General features: G+C 36.0%; 1 protein-coding gene across 9 annotated transcripts in view; it reads right to left on the reverse strand.

The window, feature by feature from the left end:
* The window catches only part of NFATC2 (nuclear factor of activated T cells 2), a 204640-nt gene that overhangs the window by 105588 nt on the left and 76032 nt on the right, over positions 1–23020 (reverse strand). For all 9 annotated transcript variants that reach the window (XM_074210256.1, XM_074210258.1, XM_074210259.1 and 6 more), the window contains exons 4-5: positions 13321–13523; positions 11626–11798 (exon numbers count right to left, since the gene is read on the reverse strand). In XM_074210256.1, the coding sequence (XP_074066357.1) occupies positions 11626–11798; positions 13321–13523 (376 nt within the window). The remainder of the gene's footprint in view (positions 1–11625; positions 11799–13320; positions 13524–23020) is intronic.

The raw sequence follows: 23020 nt of genomic DNA on the forward strand, positions 1-23020 counted from the left end.
AGGGATAATAGATGAACCCATGGGAGCTGATGAGATCACCAAGTGAAATAGAACAGAGAGAAAAGTTCCAAAACAGACCTTTGAGGAATCCTCACCGTTAGTGGAAATGACCTGGAGGAAGAACCAGCAAAGAAAACTAAAGAAAGTTTGGTCAAATAGGAAGGAGGATAACAAGGAGAGACTGTGTTCCAAATACCTAGAGAAATGTAACTATCAAGAAGATGATGGTCGGGGTGGTTAGGTGGCACTGGGGATGGACTACTGGCCCTGGAGTCAGAAGTACCTGAGTTCAAATCCAACCTCAGACACTTAGGAACTACCTAGTTTTGTGACCTTGGGCAAGCCATTTAACCCCATTTGCCTTGCAAAAGAAAAAAGAAAAAAAAAAGAAAACGATGATCACAAAAATGTCAAGAAAGACAAACTAAAAAAAGTCATTTAGATTTGAATTTTAAAAATCAGTGGTAACTTTGGAGAGAGCAGTTTCAATGGAATGTTGAGATTAGATGCCATACTGCAGAAAGATAAAAAGAAAATAAAAAAGTGGGGTGGGAGCATCAATTAGACATGGCCTTCTCAAGGAGTTTAGTCATAAAAGGGGAAGAAATATATGATGATGCAGGGATAGAAGGATCAAGAGAGTGGTTTTTTTGAGTATGGGGGAATAGGCATGGAGGGGAAAAGCATTAATTAAGTGCCTACCATGTACCAAGTCTTGCTAAGCACTTTACAAATCTTATGTTTTTTGATTCTTATAATAACCTGGAAGGCAAGTACTCCATTTTAAATTGAGGAAACTGGGAGAAACAAAGGTTAAGTGACTTATCCAGGGTCACACAGCTAGTAAATCGAACAGACTAGATTTGAACTCAGGTTTTTGTGACTCCCTATAATGTGCCACCCAGCTGGGGGATGACAAGGGTACATTTGTAGACAGTGGAAACATAATGAGTAGGCAGGGAGAGATTGAGGATTAGAAAAATAGTGGGGTATTAGAGGAGACAATTTACTGAATATTGAAGCCTGGAGAAGGGAAGTAGTCTATCAGAGACTATACAGATAGTTAATGTAAACTCCAAAACATTGACTAGAGGTTTCTGAATTCCTAGTCTAGTGCTATAAATTTAAGAGGAATGAGATGAACTTCAGGCTGTACCATCTTCTTTCTCTTACCAGGGAGTATAGCAATCTCTTAAGGCTGAAGAACAAATGAAACCTGTATACAAATAGAACCAAAGGGGATGGGAAGCTGGGCAAAGCAAAGCATCATCTAATATTACAATCACCAGGGCCCAATTCTTTCTCTGATGCAACTGAATAGCACCTATTATTACTAATTGGAACGATGCCACCACTGGAGTCACTTCATGTATTATTCCTCACTTCCAGGATCACTTCCCATAACCTGCTGACAGATATTGGCAAATTCAGGCCTTCTCAATTATTTCTTAACCTTAGTCTATCCAAATTGTCATCGAGCTTCTTGCTCAAACCAATATTCACCAGCTGGATAAATATCTAATGGTCAAAAGCAACCAAGCACATCAAATTAATGTTCCAATTATATGAGCAGGATCATCTTTTTCTGCAGGGAAAAACTAATCCTCCCTACCCCTAAAGGTAAAGACACTCAGAGTTACTACATTCAAAACTTTCACCCTGTTTTTCTCCTCCCCCAGGGCCTGGCACTTCATAAAGTGACTTACAGCTACTGGTGTTTTATGAGCTTTGAATAAATAAGACATTGTTGATTTAACCAGTTGGGGTGTTTACTTTCACTAGCAACAGTCACTGACATAAGACAGCAACACAAATGCTAAAGAAATACTCACACTAGAGCCTATTGCACTGTGTCAGCCTATTAATAGAGGCATTATTATTTTGCTGTCTGTAATCCACTATGTTTTGGGTGTCTTGACCAAAAGCGGGGAACATTGATCTCAAGAATTTCCTCAAAGAAAAGGTAATAACTTTCTTTATCTAAACAGTAGATGAAGCAATTGAGAGTCAAAATCTTAATGAGAACAGGAAAGGGAATGACCCTGTCATATTATTTACATTTTTAAAATAATAATTTGTATAATGAAATGTAAATAAGAGGCAAAATAATCTGTCATCCTGTCCTCTTCTGTCCACTTCTACCCCCTGCAATTTCCTGATAGATAATAGATTCTTCCTGGGAAAGCTAGTTCTCTCTTTAAGACCCCCATCATTGTACCAAACCCATCCTGACTCTGCACTATTTTTCCTTCTCATTGGCTAGGAGCTTATCCAAGCATTGGCCATTGACCTGCATCTGACAAGGGCTGACTTACTTCACAACTAGAATCAGGAATGATCAAGACCCAATGTTGATACCCCTCAATCAAATTCTTTGGGCTTTCTCTATTTCCTCACCAGGCAAGCCAGAACCCAAAGAGACAAGAAGGTGAGAAAGGATGATCTAATTTAAATTCTGACAGGTATTTTTTGGTTTTTTTAAAAGCACTGAGATGATCTTTGTAAATCTCCTTTCCACACTAAGATCCAAGTTTCTCCCCTTTCAAACACAATTTTAATACACACACACACACACACACACACACACACACACACACACACACACACACACACACACATCCCCATTGTGGTACTAATAATGTTCAGACCTTCTATACCCCTTCAGAATTGTCTTTGCTATCTCCCTACATCCCTTCTCCATCTCCTAGGAGTTTCAAAGACCTCTAAGTAAACTATAAAGAACTCTTTAGGGGATTCCTACCTTACTTAGGAAGTATTGGCTTAATCAAAAGCACCAAAATATCTTCCTTTTGATTTAAATGAGGGCTGAAGATTCATTATGGATGAAACCTAAGAATAATCCAAAGTCTTCATGTATTGCCATGGCTTTTGCCTAATTTATATTTATCTTGATTTTTTAATAAAAAGTATTAAAGTATCAGAATCACTAAATACTAGAGCCCCAATCTGTCTCCGTCTCCAACCCCATTAACATTTGAATGATTAATTTAGCAAGATGAGTTCTAGTCCCAAAGGCAGAAGAGCCAGTATTGTCCAGATTCATCCTTAAGCAAGTCCCTTGGAAAGAAAGAATCCTCCCAGATGGGGTCCCAGATTTAACAAAATGATAAAAATTAGATTGTTTTAAGGTATATTTACAAATTTCCACAAACAATTAGCCGAAAAAACATCATCTTTCCATTCTATAGGTAATAGAAGGATAGACCACAAAAATAGGAGAAATGGAACCATTTCAAAAGTAACCAACCATGTGCTTTGCAAGTGGAAAAGATGAGTTTTACCATAACCAACATGCATGTACCCTGTGTTTTTTCCCCTAGTATTCCTGGATTTAGAGCTGATAAGTCCCTTAGACATCAACTTGTCTGTTCCTCTCTGGAGGAGAAACTGAGATCTATAGAATGTAAGCATCTTGCACAAGGTCCCACAGATAGCAAGTATCACAGTCAGGATTAAACCTCAGACATTCTGACTCTCCAAATCCAGACTCCTTCCATGAAATGGCCCTATCTTCCTTCTGGCTCTCCCCTAAGACTTGTTTCAGAGGAGAAGGAGTAGATAGGATTCTTTTTTTTTTTAAGGTTTTTGCAAGGCAAATGGGGTTAAGTGGCTTGCCCAAGGCCACACAGCTAGGTAATTATTAAGTGTCTGAGACCAGATTTGAACCCAGGTACTCCTGACTCTAAGGCCAGTGCTTTATCCACTATGCCACCTAGCCGCCCCAAGTTGAATAGGATTCCAATGCCATTCAAAAGATTTGAATTCAAAACCTCCCTCAAGCACTTTCCTAGTTTTTGTCATTTGCAAAATGGAAGATAATAGCGCCTGTCTTACAAAGTTGTATAAATCAAGATAATATTTATAAAGAGCTTTTCAACCTTAAAATGCTATATAAATACTAGATGTTGTTGCTTGTTTATTATTGTTTTTATTTCCTTTTCATTGTTTTTATTATCATTTTCCCAGCTTCTACTACAACTATTTTCATCCTCACTTTTTGCTAATACTGTTTATTCCACTTGAAATGCCTTCCCTGCTCCTCTGAGTCATTTTTCATTCTCTAAATCATATTTTCTTCCGAAAATCTCAATTACATCATCATTTAATGATTTCCAATTTTCTCTGAAGAACCCTATTTCTCCACATTTTATTGGTAATAAAACCACACATTTTAATCTTCACTTTTTCCCTAAGAAATGCATCTCATTCTCTTATTTCATCTACAGAACTTAAGGATGTTACTTGGATAGATAGTCAATGAAAACACCTCAAGTTTTGGACAAGACCTCAAGTTTTGAGACTCCAAGCTCACATTTGTGATTTTTACAGCAGTTAGATGTCCTATATTCAGACTGATCCACCCAATACCATTAGCATGGCTCTTTAACCAGCTGTGCTAACCAGTCATGGGTGGAATACCTGAAAGGCAGCAATATTATCTAGGGGAAGAGCTGGATTAGGAGTTAAAGAGTTTCAGTTGCATTTCTGGCTCTGCCACTTTACTTTCTGTGTGACCCTTGAAAAATGATGTCACTTCCTGAGGTCTTAGTTCCTCATCTTCAAAATGGAGTGATTGGATTACATGGCCTCTAAGGATTCTTCTAGCTAAGTTCTAAATATGTGATCTGCAACATACAGAAAAATTTATATTTAATACAGAAGGAAGATCTTTACACATCATCCTGTTTCCTTCCTTAAAAAAGAATATCTCTGGGATATCCTCTTGTCCTAACATTCCATAACTATAAGCAATTCAGAGAAAAAAAGGACTTCATATTAGCAATATCAGTATTGTCATAAGAGTTATCTTTTGAGTTACAAAACTTCAATCTGAGTTCCAACTGTGACTTAAACATTGTGTGTCTGTGGACAGGTTATTTTAGTTTTCAAATCTCAATCTCTTCATCTTTGAAATGGGAATCATTATACTCATTCTCTTGGCATCAAAAGTTTGTTACAATCAATCAATCAATATTTCTTAAGTGTCTTCTATAATATATCAGGCATTGGACTTAACCCTGGGAATACAAAAAAAACTGACAAAAGAAAGTACCTACCATCAAGGAGCTTAGGGACACATATCCCTAATTAGGGAGACAAGATGTAAACAAATATAGGCAACATAAGCTATATGCAGGATAAATAGGAAATAATTAACAGAGGGAGAACACTAGAACTATGAGGGATAGAGAAAGACTTCCAGTAAAAGACAGGATTTTAGTTGGGACTTGTTACAGAAAGCACTATATAAACCTTCAATTCCTATATAAATGTAATTTATATGACTATGGTTAAAATCACTATTAATTTTGTCACCTTAGAGATTCCAAAGCCATGGTCTCCTAACATTACCTTATGCTCATGGATTTCTTAAAGTTACACCACCTAATTTAATTAATCAACCAACCAACCAGCCCAATCCAGGCTCTATGTAACCATAGTGATCAGCAGAAAGAGGAAAAACAAAGCTTCTGCATGTCCTCCTCCTCTAAAACAAAACAACTTTCTCGCAATCACTCACCTAGCTTACAATGCATGTACAGCCAAGTAAATATCCCACTCCCTATTGTGAGAAGAGTTTATTGATCTCCACCCGCTCACCTGAAGCACAATTCATGTTTGCTAAACTTCCAAATCTGCTGCTGTCTGCCCATGGCTGTGCTAATATTTTCCTTTCTTAGGGTGGTCATGGCATTGAGAGAAAATAATAAACAAGAAATAGAAAAAATAATGTAACATATCAGTATAGTGATTTCAGGTTTATAAAGTCTTTCATTCTCAACAAACATGCATGTTAGATATTACTCAAATTGTTATTATGCCTACTTTAAAACTGAGGAAACTGAACCTCAGAGAGATGAAGTAGTTAACTACAAAATGTCTGACTGAACTGAAATTTGAACCCAGGACTCTCCTAACCCATCCAAGTCCAGAGTTCTTTCCACTATCTCTAAATAGGACCTAGAGGTCAAGAAATGCAGTTTGAGAAAAAGAGATATAGGAGGATGAAGAGATATAATAGCACATGATTTAGTTTTGTTTTATTTGCACACACACACACATACACACACAAATACACTCCTGATACTCCTATCCTGCCTATTGCTTCTGATTTCTCTGAATACTTAAGAGAAAAAACCAAACCATTACAAACTCAAAATCCAGATTTAGAGAAAAACTGACTGTTGAAAGATTACACATTTTAAACAGGCTCTTTTTCAAGCATTGTTATTGTCATACCATATATAATATTCACAACATAATTTTTTGCAAGAAAATCCACTGTAAGATAAAGCAAATTATGAAAATTGAAGAAACTGATTAAAAGGAAACATGGTCTGCCATCCATTTCAAGGTTATAGAAGACAACAGAAGCAGGAATATATTCAGAAACTCACAGAGAAAGGAGAAAAGGAGACTGGGAAGGGGGGGGAAGGGGGAGGAGGAGGAAAGGAGGAGCAGAAGGAGGGAGGAAGGAAGGAAGGAAGGAAGGAAGGAAGGAAGGAAGGAAGGAAGGAAGGAAGGAAGGAAGGAAGAAAGAAAGAAAGAAAGAAAGAAAGAAAGAAAGAAAGAAAGAAAGAAAGAAAGAAAGAAAGAAAGAAAGAAAGAAAGAAAGAAAGAAAGAGAAAGAGACATGTAGGGGAGGGAGGGATGATCTTTTAATAGGTTACAAAGAATCTGTTTCAGCTGGTTTAAAGCAAAATGCCTTGTCAGTCATGAAAGATAAACAACACAACTTTCACATAAGTTATAAAACAAATAAAAGACCAAAAGGGTTTTCCTATAAGAAGTATAATCATGGTGAAAACACAAAAATTGAAATAAAAAATCCTGAAATCAAATTCTACTTTGCTATTCATATGATCCTGGGCAAGTCATTTTGCTTCTTTGGTATTCAATTCACCTATTTTAAGATAAATGGGTCTTTATAAGATAAACTTAAAGTTTCCTTCCAGCTCTAATCCTCTGGGATTCTTACTCATTTGGTTCTATAATTCCTCTTCCATTCCCTGATAATTATTGATTTCTAAATGTCTCACTAATTATACACATTTTTTCTGAAGTTGAGGTGTCTATCACTATTAAAAGAGAATTATCATTTCTGCTTTCTTCATCTCTACCTAAAGAAATTGAATGTGGGATTTAGGAAAGTTTTTTTTCTATTCTTTCCAATCCCATGACTGCCCCACCTCATCTCCACTCCACCTCCAATCCACCAAAAGAAAATAAGAGTAGGTAAATTAGTAACAGATGTTTACAGAATAGCAACATATTTTTAGTCCTTTCTAGAAAGCTTCTTTGGAATGTGGGGTTTTACATAGTCACAGAAAAAGCTCCAAGTTCAGTGTTTCACCTGAGATCTTTTACTGATGTGGCACTCAGAGTTTGACCTCGGACCACTGATAATTCAGAAGCTGATTTCTTATTTACAATATAATGATATCTATGGTTTTTGTTTCTTAGCCAATAGTCATCATATATGAAATTCTTCAACTACTTCTTATCAAATGCACCACCATTCTATATCTTTCATCCTAGTGGGATTTCCCTGTAGCAGAAAAAGGAGATTGAATACAGTGAAAGTTCCATGAGACATTCTGCCCCTTCAATCCCTGATCTAAAAAGGGAGGATGGTACAGGAGAACAAGTATCTAACATCAAATGATATAGAATTGAGTCCACAGTTCTACTTCTTACTAGCTTACTTAAACCAGACAAGTCACTTCCCTCCTTGAACCTCAGTTTCATCATCTTTAAAATGGCCAACAATAATATTTTCTTCATAGGGTTGTTGTAAGGTAGCCACTTTGTAAATTGCAAAAGTTTATAAATATGAGCTTTTTTCTTCTTTATAAATATAGAATATTTGAGTTGTAAGGTACTTTACAAATCTTTTAAGTCTTGAACCTCCTCATCTTATAGACAAGAAAAATGACATTGGACACCTTCAGATTATTATAGTTTCTCTAAAAAATGCTCAGAATCTCATTTATGTTGATTACAAAAAAATGAAGCAATGATGATAATAAATAACCAGAAGCCTACCAAAAGTATATTAAGTGACAAAAATTAAAGCGTAGGTTATTTCTGTCTTTTGATAGAAGCAGCTGAAAAAAAAAAACCAAAAGCTGAATCAATAGTGTGAAATGGCAGCCAAGAAAGCCAGTGTAAAATCTTAATTATGTGAAGAGAGGAACAAGGTAAAGTCCAAGGTAATAATTATATCATTGTATTTTGCCCCAAACCAACCACATCTGGAGTATTATGTAAAGTTCCGGGTGCCAAAATTTAGGAAGGACTTGAGCCAGAAAGTATCTAGAAGAAGGCACTAGGATAATGAGGGTCTTTGAAAACTGAGGAAGTTTAGCCAGCAGAACACAGAACCAAGAAGACTTGAGAACCACCTTAACATACTAGAAAATTGTGATTACATTTGTTCTTCTTGGATGATAGTGCAGGTCTAGGGATACTGGTTGGATGTTTAAAAGAGGTCAATATTGACTTGGGAAACTTGCAAATAGTAAAAACTATTCAAATGTGAAATGGACCACCTGATGGGAGTCGAGAGATGGGTGAGTGCAGGGCAGAGACTTTTCCCTTCATTGTAAATCTTCAAACAAAAAACTAGGTGACACCCTGGGTGTGCTGACAAGGATCTGGTTTAATTATAGGTTTGATGATAAAGCTTCTGAGAATCCTTCTGTTTCTGGATTATATGATTCTATGTTTCTCTCCAAAAAATCTAGCTTTCTAACTTGAATCAACCAATGCATTCCATGAGCCTTTAGCTGCAGTCATTCTTATGTAACAGTCAATATCTTAAGTCAGAAAGAGAGGGATGCAGGGGAAGTAAGAAGATGAGGTAATGAATGAATGATAGGAGAGATTTGAGGAAATTCTGATCTTCTAATTGATAAGATTACACTTTCAGGAAAGGCTGTATAGCAAATCAGTAGTCCCAAGTGGCCAAAAAAAAAAAACTATCACAATATGAAATTACATGATTTATTCCAACATTCAGGGTTTAGCTCCATGCATGCCTGACTATCCTCTAAAAAGAAATAAAGACAGTTTTACAAGATGAGAATCACACCTCCTGTGCTACCCCTCCCCAAATGTGGTTAGACCTGTTGTGAGTCATAATTAGAAAGAATGGCATTTCCAGGAACCCTGGCAGGAATGGGTATTTTCCCCCATACTCTTGAGCATCTAAGATTGATATATTGCTGCTGCTACAGTCACCACTGTCCAAGTGAGGTGTGGTGAGAAGGAAGGCTAATCTGACCAAGTGTGAGAAGTCAGAATGGGCACACTTTGTGTAAAACACACACCCACTCTGAAACATTCTAAATATAGTTAAAAAGTTTGACTAATTATTGTGGCTATAAATTTACACTTGAAAGCTTAGATGGGGATAAAATTTCAGCATCAAAAGAAATTAATTTATTATCCTTGCAAATAAGTGCTCGTTACATTTAACTGTTTTTCTTAATCTATTCATCTCCCCCAGAAGAAATAAATGGGGATGAGTTAAATTGGCATTCCTTTTTGCTCACCCAGTGAATGACTCACTGGTCAACCCAGGTGGGCAAACAAGTAAGCAGCTAATTCTCCAGATGACTCTCCCTCCCACTAAAACACAGTGTCATCAGGGTGAAAAATTGCCATAAGGTGAAAATTTGAAAAATGATGAAAATCCTCAAATTAGCTTAAATATCTCAAAATTATTTTCCCTTTCAAACTGAAGAGCAAGGGTATGACCACTGTGAAAATTAATGTGGTGGTTAAAAGTACCCAGCCACCTTGCAGGTAGGGAGACAAGTGTGAGGTGAGCCAGATGGAGTGTCTGGAGGTATAAATTCTGGAATTACTATAACTATTAGTACTTGCTTTTACACCTTATCTACTCTTCAGTTTTTCTCTAGAACTCTCTAGCTACCCCACTTTAATGAATCCCAAAAGAGCAAAATATCAGAAAAAAATTCTCCCAGAGAACGCATTAAATTCAATATAATTACCATTTTAACTTACTGCAAAAAAAGTGCAAGTCTAGAAAAGAATATGAAATCACCTAGTCCTTTCCTCCATTCCCGTGGCCTTCTCCACCCTTCCTCCAGCACACACACACACACACACACACACACACACACACACACACACACACACACAGAGACAATACAAATTCTACTCCAACTTTCTTCTTTCTTTTGAAAGTGGTCCTCTGACCTCACACAGCACAGTGATTCATGATAATATCTAACACTAATCCTTCATTAGTCTTTATTTTGTTTTACTTTTCTGATGGCCTCTCTCTCTTTTCCCATTAATTAAGCTCATTCCCCTTGTTCTATTGATAAAGATTATGTGGAGACTAGGTCTACATACACAAACCATTGCCTCTTAGAATGTCACAACTGAAGGAATTTAGCATTCCTTTCAAATATCTCATTTTACAAATGGGAAATCTAAGGCCCAGAAAAGGGAAATCACTTGCCTAAGTTTACATAGCTAGTACAAAGAGGAAATTGGAACTAAAACTTCTTTTCCTGAGTTTCACTCCAGTATTCTTTTCACTACACACTAAAGACAAACCATTGATAATTCTGAAAATTACATTTCATTAATTCCACTTGTACTATTCTCAAAATAATGGGTATTTAAAATTTTAATAGACTTTTATTTGTTTTGTTTTGTATTATATGTCTGTGTAGGTGGACTCAGACTTAATCTCTTAAATGGGATAAAACATAAATCTGAATTCAGTCAACTGGGGTCCTTAAAAGATTCTCAAGAGAACTAGAGAATGTAAAGAAAGGACAGAGTTCATTCAGTTCATTACTGCAATATCCAAAAACAGAATTATGTCTTTAAGTGAAAAATTAAGTGCATTGATAAATACATCATGATTTGCAAATAAAACAAAATGCCATATTCTGTGAGAATTTTTTTAAATGTAACTAGGGACCTGTTCATTTTCTCTAAGGTTAAAAAAAATAGCTCATTAATAAACAAAAAAATAAACCCAAAGAAACTCTAAGGATGCAACTGCTATCCTTGTTGTCAGGGGAAACTGTTCATTCTCTCTGATAAGCAGTAGGGTATGATGGGGTGTCTATAAGAATTCTCTTGGCTGTTTTGCAGATGAGAAAACTGAGGTCTCAGAGAGGCTGAGATGGTCACAGAGCTAATAGAAAATGGAGTCATAATTTAGACCCAAGTCTAAAATATCTAACTCTTTCCTCTTATGGTGTACTGTACCTCTCACTCAACCCTCAAATGAAGTTTCTAACATTCATTCTCTGGATCTCAATGGTTTATTGGGAGGCTCAAAGGAAATAGTGGGTTATAGGATCATTTTACCCTTGTCCTGAATTTTACAGGTGAAGAAACTGAGATCAAAGAGCAGAAACAGTATTCAAACCAAAATCTCTAATTACTAAGCATAATGCAAATTCATTCCACTTCATCCTATGGTACTGCCAACTACTGCCTAAATATTCAGAATTGTATCTATGATCCATCAGAACGACCAGAAGGGTGTGTAATGCATATCAAAGTTTCTAGGAATAGAAGTAAAAAACAAAACCATTGAATCCTACTTACAACATTCAATGGGATTGGATGCAGCTTGCAGAGAGACAATCCTCCCATTGGATTCTGGGATGTGTACACGGAAAACAAGGCGAACCCGGGTGTTCTTTCTTCCAATGTCTGTTTCTCCTTTCCGCAACTCAATATCTGCATTCCGAAGTTTCAGGATCCCAGCACAGTCGATGCTGACAAAGACAAACCATGGGGCTTACACAACACCATATGTAACTGTTGCCTTGTTTACCAAGTGCTAAAGTTCAGTTGTGACTGAAACAATTATTTTGGTTTCATCTAAATGGTTCTACAAGCACACCAAAGAGAGAAATTCCCAGTTTCAGCCCTAAATTTACACTTGTATAAAAATCACAAAGCAATTTTTAAAAAATAATAATAAGGAATGTACTCCTCTAGGAAACTTTTCTTCTCAATTTTATCACCCACACCTTGAAGTCTAAAATTTCCTGATAGGACATGGAAAAAAAAATTGATACAAAAGTAAATTCTTCACTTACCATCTTGGAACTTTTAACCAATCTGCTTTGTCTTAATGCAACTGCCCATATTATAAACACCTACTCTATAGAGTGCTGTACAAGTTTCTGGCAAGATACAGAGATCCCAGACTAACTGAATTTGAGAATTAGAAGGATCTTCAGTTTGCTTATTCCATCCTGAAATTTAGAAGGACTTCTCTATAGCACATCCTAAAAAGTGGATTCACTGCTTCCTTTTGAAGATCAGTAGGAACAGGCAGCTCATTTCCTAAGGTAGTTGATGACACAATTTATTTTAGAAAAACTCTGATTTAAGGGGCAGCTAGGTGGCGCAGTGGATAAAGCACCGGCCCTGGAGTCAGGAGTACCTGGGTTCAAATCCAGTCTCAAACAATAATGACCTAGTTGTGTGGCCTTGGGCAAGCCACTTAACCCCATTTGCCTTGCAAAAATCTAAAAAAAAAAACCACTCTGATTTTTATAAATTTGTTTTTCATTATATCCTAAGCTCCAAATCTGCCTTTTTATTCATTGCTTTTAATCCTGTCCTTTAGGGCCAAGAAGAATTGAAGATCATAGATCTCAAAATGAAAGGGAATTCAGAGGGTATATCTAGTCCCATTCCCCTAATTTTACAGATTTGAGGAAAGTAAAGCTCATTAATATATCCCAAGTCATAAAGTCATTAAAGTGTCTGAGATGGGAATTATACACAGGTTGTCTGCTTCTAGGGTCCTTAATCTAATCATTGACCTTTCCAATCCTAAAAAAAATTTGTCTTTCATTTTTGAAGAAGTCCATGATATCAGGGGAGGTGACGCCATGACAAGCACATGAATTGGATTTGAGTGTGGAGGTGCTGTGCTAAGTCACCAGTCTCACTTTCTCTCTAGAGCCATCTGGGTCCAATGGCCAGATACCAATCAGAATGACTGGAGATGGCCCTGGATGCCAGGTAATCAGGGTTAAGTGACTTGCCCAAGGTCACACAGTTACTAAGTGTCAGAGGCTGAACTCCTGTCCTTCTGATTCCAAGACCAGTACTCTACTTACTGTGCCATCTAGCTGCCCTCTAATCCCTATTCCACAGGGCAACCCTTCAAATTCCTGAAACCAGATGCAGTTCCTGCCTTCAAGGAACTTACAGTCTAGTCGAAAAAGGATCAAAACTCTCTCACATCATTAGTGCCATTCATTGTTCCTGAGACCTTACGTTGCTTTCATGTTGTTTTTGGGTTCCAATGGGATTTCCAGTACTTTAGTATTGCCCACAATTTTCTCATAGCTGGTTGTGGTGACTGTTTTCCCTGTGATCCGGTGTACTTGATAGAAGGCATGTGGCTTAAGTATCCTTTCATCTGCTGTCCCAATGAAGATCTGAAGGCCCAGAGGTTTGTTCTCCATGTAACCATGAAGCTATTGAAAAATCAAAACAAACATTATTTCACCATAAAATTCAGTACATAAGTAACTCTCCCTAAAAGGCAAATTGTAGAGCTAACAATAGGAGTAAAGAGGTGGAGAGAAGGGATGTAAAGAAGTATGTATTCTAAGACAGAAGCCTTAGGTTCTATTCCTGGCTGTAAGAAAATACCAGGTCCATGATCCTGAGCAGATCATTTTTCCATAAAATGAAGGGGAAATGGACTAAATATCTCTTAGGTGTTGTTCAGTTCTGAAATTCTTTAATCCTATAACAATAAATGGAATTTTATAGACTCAATTTCCTATAAAAAAACAAAAACTTATTTAAAATATATACACATGTAAATAGTATTTGCAAGCATATATTCAGTCCAATCCTCTGAATATAAACAAACATGAATGTTTACATATTCTGTTACATAAACATACACTGCAAAAGTATGTGATAATATCTTTGGGGGTCCATCTAAAAAATAAATTAAAGTCAAGTGATAACTGGTTTTCAAAATCTACCACTTCTGGGATACCCACCACATATCAATAAATGCCTAATACACAACCTGATAGTGAAGAATGAAGACCAGGACTGGGGGTGGAGCCAAGATGGCAGCATGAAGGCAGCATTTCCCAAGAACTCCTTCCCCAAAAAACTTCAAAAGCCATCAAATTATGGCTCTAGTCAAAATTTAGAGGGACAGAACCCACAAAAAGACTGAGTTATACATTTTCCCAGTCCAAGATAACTTAGAAGTTCCACAGGAAAGGTATGTTTCACCAGGACCAGGAGCTGGAAAAAACCCTGGTTGCACCACAGACAAGGAACAGTTTGAAGGGGTGATGAGAGAATTCTGCCACACCAGAATGAGTGTGGAATGAGGAGCACCAGCTGCAGACCCTGCAGCAAGAATCAGAAGAAACCAGCCTACACCTCCAGAGCACAGCCCACAGATGGTAAGGGGGTCAGGGGAGACTACAGAAATTTCTCTGTTCTCTGTGGGGGCAGGACTCTGCTGTTTGCCCACACTCAGGGGCTGCCATACTAAGATAGCTGAGCAGGGCTCCTCCTTACAGCTCCAGGGCAGAGGGGAGTGCTGTGGTTATCTACATATCAAAGTACAGGCAAGAGAGTATAAGACCTTGGAGGAATAAAGGTCCTAGTGGGATGTCCTCCCAAAAAACCCCAAAGCCTTGGAAGTGCTGTAAATTAGTCTTGAGCTGAGGAAATGAGTAAACAACAGAAAAAGAATATGACCATAGAAAATTACTTTAGTCCCATGGAAGATCAAAATACATACTCAGAAGATGACAAAATCAAACTTCCATATCCAAAACCTCCAAGAGAAATAGAAAATGGGCTCAGACTATGGATGAACTCAAAAAAGACTTTGGAAAATCAATTAAGGGAGGTGGAGGAAAAATTGGGAGGAGAAATGAGAGTGATGCAGGAAAAAAATCATGAAAACCAAATTAGCTGGTGAAAGAAATACAAAAAAATACTGAAAATAATGTGTTAAAAACCAGTTTAGGCCAAATGGAAAAAAAGCAAAACAAAAGGCAAATGAGGAAAAGAATATCTTACAAAGCAGAATTGGCCAGCTGGAAAAGGAGATTAAAAAGCTCTCTGAAGAAAATAGCTCCTTCAAACACAGAATGGAACTAGAGGAAGCTGATGACTTTGCAAAAAAATCAGGAAGAAATAAAGCTCTTCCAAAAAAGCGAAAAATTAGAAGAAAATGTGAAATACCTCATTGGAAAAATAACTGATCTCAAAAAAGATCCAGAAGAGATCATTTAAAATTATTGGGCTACCTGAAGGTCACCACCAGGAAAAGATCCTAGACTTCATTTCTCAAGAAATAATACAACAAAATTGCCCTCAGATCCTAGAAGCAGAGGATAAAATAGAAATCGAGAGAATTCACTGGTCACTTCCTGAAAGAGATCCCAAAAGAAAAACTTGCAGGAATATTATAGCCAAATTCCAAAACTCCCAAATCAAAGATAAAATTCTAAAAGTTGCCAGAAACAAACAATTCAACAACTAAGGCTCCATAGTCAGGATTACACAGGATCTGTCAGCATCTACATTAAGGGCTCATAGGGATTGGAATATGATGTTCCAGAATACAAAAGATCTTGGTTTACAATTGAGAATCAACTACCCAGCAAAACTGAACATCCTCTTTCAGGGGAAAAGATGAACTTTCAATGAAACAGGGGACTTTCAAACTTTCCTATTGAAATTTTCAATGAAACAACCAGAGCTGAACAGAAAGTTTGATCTCTAAGTACAGGACTCTGGTGAACCATAGAGGGAGTGGAAGAGAGGGACTAACTATGAGGAACTTAATGATATTGAACTGTTTGCATTCCTGCATGGGAAGAATATATTGATAACTCATGAATTTTCTCATTTATAAGAGCTGTTAGAAGGAGCATATATAGACAGGGTACAGGAAGGAGAGGAATATAATGGTATAATATAGTAAAAAAAATGGAGTCAATGGGTAATAAAGGAAAGTACTAGGAGGAAGGGAAAGAAAATGAAGAAGATAAGAAATTTCACATAAGAGTCAAGAAAAAGCTTTTTCAATGGAGTGGAATGGAGGAAGATAAGGGGGAATGAATGAGCCTTCATTCTCATCAGAAATGTCTCAGAGAGGAAATAATATACACACTTAATAGGGTATAGAAATCTATCTTACCTTAGAGAAAAATGGGAAGAAAGGTTTGGGTTAAGGAGAAATGGGGGGAGGGAAGGGGAGGAATAGGTGATAGAAGAGAGGGAAGATTGTGGGAGAGGGTACTCGGATACAACACACTTTTGGACAGGGCCAGGATGAAAGGAGAGAGAGAATCGAATAAATGAGAGTGGGGAGGAATAGAGTGGAGGGAAATACAGCTAGTAATAGCAACTGTGGAAAAAATATTGAAGCAACTTCTCTGGTGGACTTATGATAAAGAGAGGAACTCACCCCAGAGACAGAGCCATTGGAATCTGAACACAGACTGAAGTACATTTTTTTCTCTCTCTCACTATTTTCGAGGTTTCTCATCTTCTTGCGGGGGAAGGGGTTTATGTTTACTCTTATAATAAGATTATTGTAATAATATAAAATAAATAAATAAATCTAGATCCTTCATTGAAAAAAAATGAAGACCAAAATCTAACCCAGACCTACTTGTAGTCTATCTGTAGCATATAGACTGAAATATATAAACTGTTTAAGTTGGGGGTCCAATAGAAGCAAATTTCTTTCTCAGCTGGTCTCCTAGAATTTTTAGATGATGCTGACAGCAAGGGAACAATGTCTGCAGAAAGATAAATTCCAAAGGCATGATGCCGCTTCCTCTTTCTCTCAATATCAGAAACTTAGTCCTCTAATGTTCAATAGTATTATGTGCTTACTTCCTTAAGTTAGGGCATAGTGGGGATGGGTTAGGACTTGATGAGCTCTGGTCATGCCCATTGGACAGAGATGGTCATATAGTTTTTAAGGGTGTGTGTGTGTGTGTGTGTGTGTGTGTGTGTGTGTGTTGGGAGTAAAGGGTAGTCAGCAAGGTTTAGTGTGTTATAGTTCTGCCTGAGATAATAAAGGATTTTGAAGAAACAGACTTATTCCTCAAAGAAAACAGTGAATGGAAAATTGTAAGAATGAGAGTGATCTCTGTGACATAGAATTGTTTCTTTGTGAGAGTGAAATGAATGGCTTCTAAAATTTCAGTTTATTCAATTCAAAAAAATCATGTTTTAGGTACTACTATTCAAAAGGCAATTATTGACTGACTCCTATTTGCCAGGGACTGTGCTAAATACTAGGGATCTAAAAAGAAAAAAGAAAGAAAGAAAGGGAGGGAGGAAAGAGGACTGAGGGAGAGAGAGAGAGAGAGAGAGAGAGAGAGAGAGAGAGAGAGAGAGAGAGAAATTAAACTTGCTCTTAAAAGGATTGTATTCTATTATACATTATGGAATCATAAATTTAAAACAGGAAGAGACTTTAGCAATCATCAATTATAGTACCCCCCCATTTTGCAAATGATAAAACTAGGCTCAGAGAAATTATCTTTCCCAGTACCTAATATGGTGCTCTGGACTTCTTAAGCCCTAGTAGGGGGTGCCAAAATTCAAGGATAAAAATGAAAAGGTAACTATCCTCAAAAAGCTTAATTTGTACAGTTTACCACACAGTAACAGTCTCTTCTAGTATTCTAAGCAGCACCCAGGTAAGTAAGGTCACCTAGCCTTGGTGAGAGATTTTTGCCCAAAGAATGACTTGTTACCCAAAGATAAAGAAAATTAAAAGTCAACTCAGTACCACTGAGTGAGGAAGATGGACAGAATAATTGTGAGGCAATATTGTTTTAGTAAAGCAGAAATACTCATTTTATGACATTACAAGTATTCAATAAGCTTAAATTGTTATAGCTAGAAGAGGTCTGAAAGAACCTCTCAATGTAGCCAACCTATTAGAGGAGAAAACTGTGACTTGCAAAAAATGAAATGATTTGACCAATGTCATACAACCAGTCATTGACAAAGATGGAAAGAAAACTCAAACCCTAACTCTCAAACTAGGGATTTTCCCACAACACTACATTGCCTATACAAATCTAAACTTTAAGGCTTAATTCTATCATCTGGCATTACCTACTTGCTTAGAATTCTATGTCTACAGCTAATTACTGACAGAGAAAGTTACTTAAAAGCATCTGCCAAGTCAGTTCCAGAATCCCACCAAAAAAGTAATTTTTATCTCACTAGATCCCACTAAAAAGTAATTTAGGGAGTTTCACAACAGAAGTATTCAGATAAAAACTCCATATTCATTTAAGGTACTCTGGATACAATGACAATTGAGGAAGAGACTGAATAATAAATCCTTACTATTTAGTCTAATGAAATGATTTCCTTGCTCTCCCCCTTAAACTGTCCTCACTACAAGGTAGAAACATTTGTTCAAAGCAATGATCAGTGATCTCATCCATTTTAAAAGAGACCAAGGGATTCTTTAGAACTTAAGGATCTAAATAAGGTTGGAAATTTGACTGGATCTCTGAAACCCAAAGGTTGATATATTAAATCTTCAAGATTTATCCTGGAACCTAGCAAGTAGCCTGAATCCCTTGTTTGTACAGATCACTTTTTTTTCCTCATACCATAGCTACATATATACTTGTCCTTCCCATTAGCTCCTTAAGAGTTGGGCCTATGTCAGTCTGTTCTTTGTATTTTCCCATGTCTAGGAGAGTGCACTGCAACAGTAACAACAACATAAAAAAAAAAAGAGGCACTCAGAAAATGTCAGCTGTATTGAATGACCCATGTTTCCCTGTTCTTTATTATGGGTTAGAAAGACCTCCAGAGAGATATCTGTCATAAGACTTTAGTGTCATCTCCAAATTTTAGTGAAGGAAGAAAGACTTAAGTGAAGGTTCTACATGAGAAAAACATGAAAGAAACACAAGCAAAGAACTCTAAAAAGTGTGAGTTTAAAAAAAAGGTAGTCTATCTTACCAGTTTCTGAAAAGGAACCCAGTGATTTAAAAAAAACAAAACCTAAGTTTCTGAAACCCATTTGCACCACAATTTCACCTAAAACTCATCTGAATAGAAACAAAAGAAGATGCATATCAAGTTGAAGAATAGCCAATCAAGTTGCAGTACATGAATAAAATGGAAGAAATGACATATATGATGAATTCTGAGAAACATGGGAAGACTTATAAGAATTAATACAGAGCAAAGTAAGTAGAAACAGAAAAATAGTATACATAATTACTATATTAATGAGAACAGAAATAACTACACCAGCAACAAAATAAATTTTGGAAATTTTTATAATTATACTATAAATCATAATTTCATACAATGAAAAATTATGATGGCCAAACTTGACCTCCAAAGACTAGATATGATAGAGTCACTCCCTGTCCTTCTTTGCAGACATGAGTGAATATGTGTATGAAGCAATACATAGAAAATTAAGAGTTCTATATATTGGTTAGTTTTATTGATCATTTTCTCTATGTTTTATTCTTTGTCCTTTGTTATGGATAAATGACTCTCTGGAAGGAAGGATAATGGAGGGGACAGATTGGGACATGTAAGTGATATAAAAATAAAAGATCAATAAAATTTTATTTTAAAAAACACAACAGAAAAATCCTTTGATCATTTGACCAAATCTCAAGTTCTATTCATCTTTCTGACTTAAAGACAATGAAGTCCAATTGAAGGTTTTCAATGATATGTAAAATCACAACATTTGGAATGGATCCTAAAGATCATTTAATCCAACTGTTAACATCTCCCTAAAATGGCCACCTCTCTTCTACTTGAAGACATTCAATAATAGGGAAACTTATTACCTTCTAAATTACCCATCTTGTTCTTAACATTTCTAAGTTTGAGGAAGTTTTTATTTTCTACTGCGTTGAAATCCATATGTTTTTATGTAGGCAGATCTCATATCATGAGAAAACATGGATTGAAAGGGAAACAGCCCATTTCTATATTCAACCAATGAAATTTCCTGATTTTCCATAAAAATAATAAAATATCACCACCCAATGCAACCTAGTCAGTAGTTAGCACCATCTGGTTTATATCTGAAAGATTTTACCTACAAAACAGTAAAAACCTACAAAACAATGTGCTTTCTATTTCAGAGAAGACTTTTCTAATCAACTCAGCTATACAAATTTGTAAAATTGTGTTCTCAATTCCATTGGATGAACTGAGACATTTCATATAAATCAGTGTAAAGAGTGATCCTGTAAGTTTATCCCAAAGGATCATCAGAGTGATAACTGGAAAGCCTTTAAATATTATCCAACTCTCTCATTTCACATATAGAGAAACACAGGACCAAAGAGGTTAATTGGTTTGCTCAGGAACATAGTAAATAAGCATCAGAACCAGAATATGGGCTTAGGTCATCTTATTCCAAAGCTATAAGAATTATTTTTGGTTGGAGGTGAGGGTGGGGGAATGTGATCAGGAAAACAGAGACAAACTTTGTTCTAATGTGTGTCCCATATAAAGTTTGAATATTGTGCTCTTTTGTGTTATGGATGTTCTATTTGAGACTTCAGTATAACATGTGATTAGACTTACAAAAAAAATTTCTTATGTTCTATGAATGAAGAATTTTCTAGCCTTAAAAATTCAGATATTTATAAGCCATCATACCAAACAAAAGAGAGCATGGAGATGTTCAGGAGAAAGCACAGAGAAACAGGACAGTTTGGGAACTTCAGTGTTAATTATAGGAAATTTTCCTATTTTTCAGTGTTATTATGCTTTAAAACTTTTCCTTATTAAAACTTGAAAAATATGATACTTTCCATGGACAAGGGAAAAAAATTTTATGTAAAATCATGAATCTTTTGGTTTTTTTAAAAAAACATATGTTTTAAAGCATAATGTAATAAAATTAATTGTGTCCATTTTTTTTCCTCTGCAGGTTATGATCTGGGATACTTCTGCCCTGTCAACCCCAGGTCCTAATTTTAAACCTAGTGAAAATAGCTCATATTTTTTGGCACTTTACAAATTACAAAAACACTCTCTGCAACAAACTTGTAAAAAAAAAAGTAGTACTAGTCTCATTTTCCTCATTTTACAAATGGTGAAACTGAAGCTTCAAGAACCTTTCCCAAGATCACACATATTCTAAGTGTTAGAATTAAGAATGGAACCGATTTCTCCTTGATTCCCCAAATTCATCATTCTTTCCACTACACTCTGCCTCTCACTTCTCTGAAACAAAGTCACCATGCTTTGGATCTATCAAAACACAGTCAGACTGGTTGGGTAAGCAAGCATGTAACAGACAAGTTGCTGTATTGAGAAGTCAGGAAGAACCAAATCTTGGTTCAAAACTGACTATTAACTGGCTATTAACATATCTCCTCCTCAGTTTCCTTATCTATGGATAATATTACCTGAAGTACTTGCCTCCCAAGGATGCAGCATGATGCAAATTAAATAGACAGCAAATACTTTAAAATATGTGTGTTAACTATATTCTTTAGAATCCATTAGAGAAAATTTGAAATATAGGAAAACATCTCGAAAGATTAAAATTCAAAGAGATATTTTGCCCCTCCCTTCCACACACATATACACATGAACAAAAATGCTAGAAACTATTTCACACAGTTCAGGTTACTAGAAGTTGATCCATTTCCAACTGTAACACTATCCAAACTCAACAAGCCTAGAGATATTTCATACCAAACTTAGAATGTCTATTTAGACTCTGAGGAGGGAGGGTTTTTGTAGTTGTTTCTTTGGAAAACCTGTATAGTTCCAAAAATCTGCAGTTTAAAAAAAAGAGGAGAATTAATTTTAAAAGAAAAACCAAGAAAAAAAAGGGACTATTATAATTCTTCTATTTGTGTTCTAAGACACAGAGGCAAATTAAATAAGTATTCATTGGGAAAATGCTAAATTAGAATCTCACATTTACAATAATCTAGTGAGAATTTAACTCTTCTCAAGATAAAGAATAACATAGCATTTTTACTGGTTGATTTTTAATAGAGGTAGTGACATGTAATGAAAATAATAATACTATATCAGAAGACAAAAAAATTCAAAGACCTGCAAGCTGTGTGACCTTAAATAAGTCAGTTTAAATCTCCAAGTCTCAGTTTCCTCAACTATAAAATGAGAATATTAATATTTGTACTACCTGCCTTACAGATCTATTTATAAGGAAGATAGTTTGTAAACTCAAAAACTCTACAGAAAAGTTTTTGAGTTAGTATTAAAGTATCCAGCATTTCCTATAGTCCACTTATCTCAACATGATTCATATTAATTTCTAAAGGTGCAACAAGTAAACTTGTTCACCCCTCTACTCATTGCTTGAGGTCAAGATCTTAAATTTTTCAGTGACTTTTACTCTGGAAGGGTAAGTTTCCTTCACTAATTAATCACACACAGATAACAGGATGTGGATAGCCATCACCCTATTAAAACTATTATAAGGATGCATCATCATAACAGCATCTTATTAGGTTAGTGTGATAGTCCATGTATATTTTGAGAAGCTTCAAAAAAGCAGCAGATTGCTAAGTACCTTGAGAAAAAAGATTGTTCTTAGTTTTTGTAGTCCCCAACACATAGCACAGTTACTTAATAAATGCTTATTAATTGACAGCACAAAACAAAAAGTACTGAATTTAGAGACAGAGAACCTGAGGCTCTATCCTGGCTCTGTTCAATATTCTATCTGTATGATCGATGACAAATTAGGTTAACTTTTCTGGACCTCAGTTTCCTCATCTATAAAAATGAAAGATGATCCCTAAGATTCCTCTCAGCTCTTAATGCTGTGTTCATTGTGTATCCCAAGGTCTCATGCTGCAGAGTATCATTTTAAATGGAAACTGAACTTAGTAATTATCTAATAAGGCACATTTTTAAAATAAGTTATCTATTTTTCAAATAAAGATATTAAAGATGGAAACCTCTCTGA

Source organism: Macrotis lagotis, chromosome 1 (genome assembly GCF_037893015.1).
Source record: "Macrotis lagotis isolate mMagLag1 chromosome 1, bilby.v1.9.chrom.fasta, whole genome shotgun sequence".
In the NCBI taxonomy this organism is placed as follows: domain Eukaryota; kingdom Metazoa; phylum Chordata; class Mammalia; order Peramelemorphia; family Peramelidae; genus Macrotis; species Macrotis lagotis.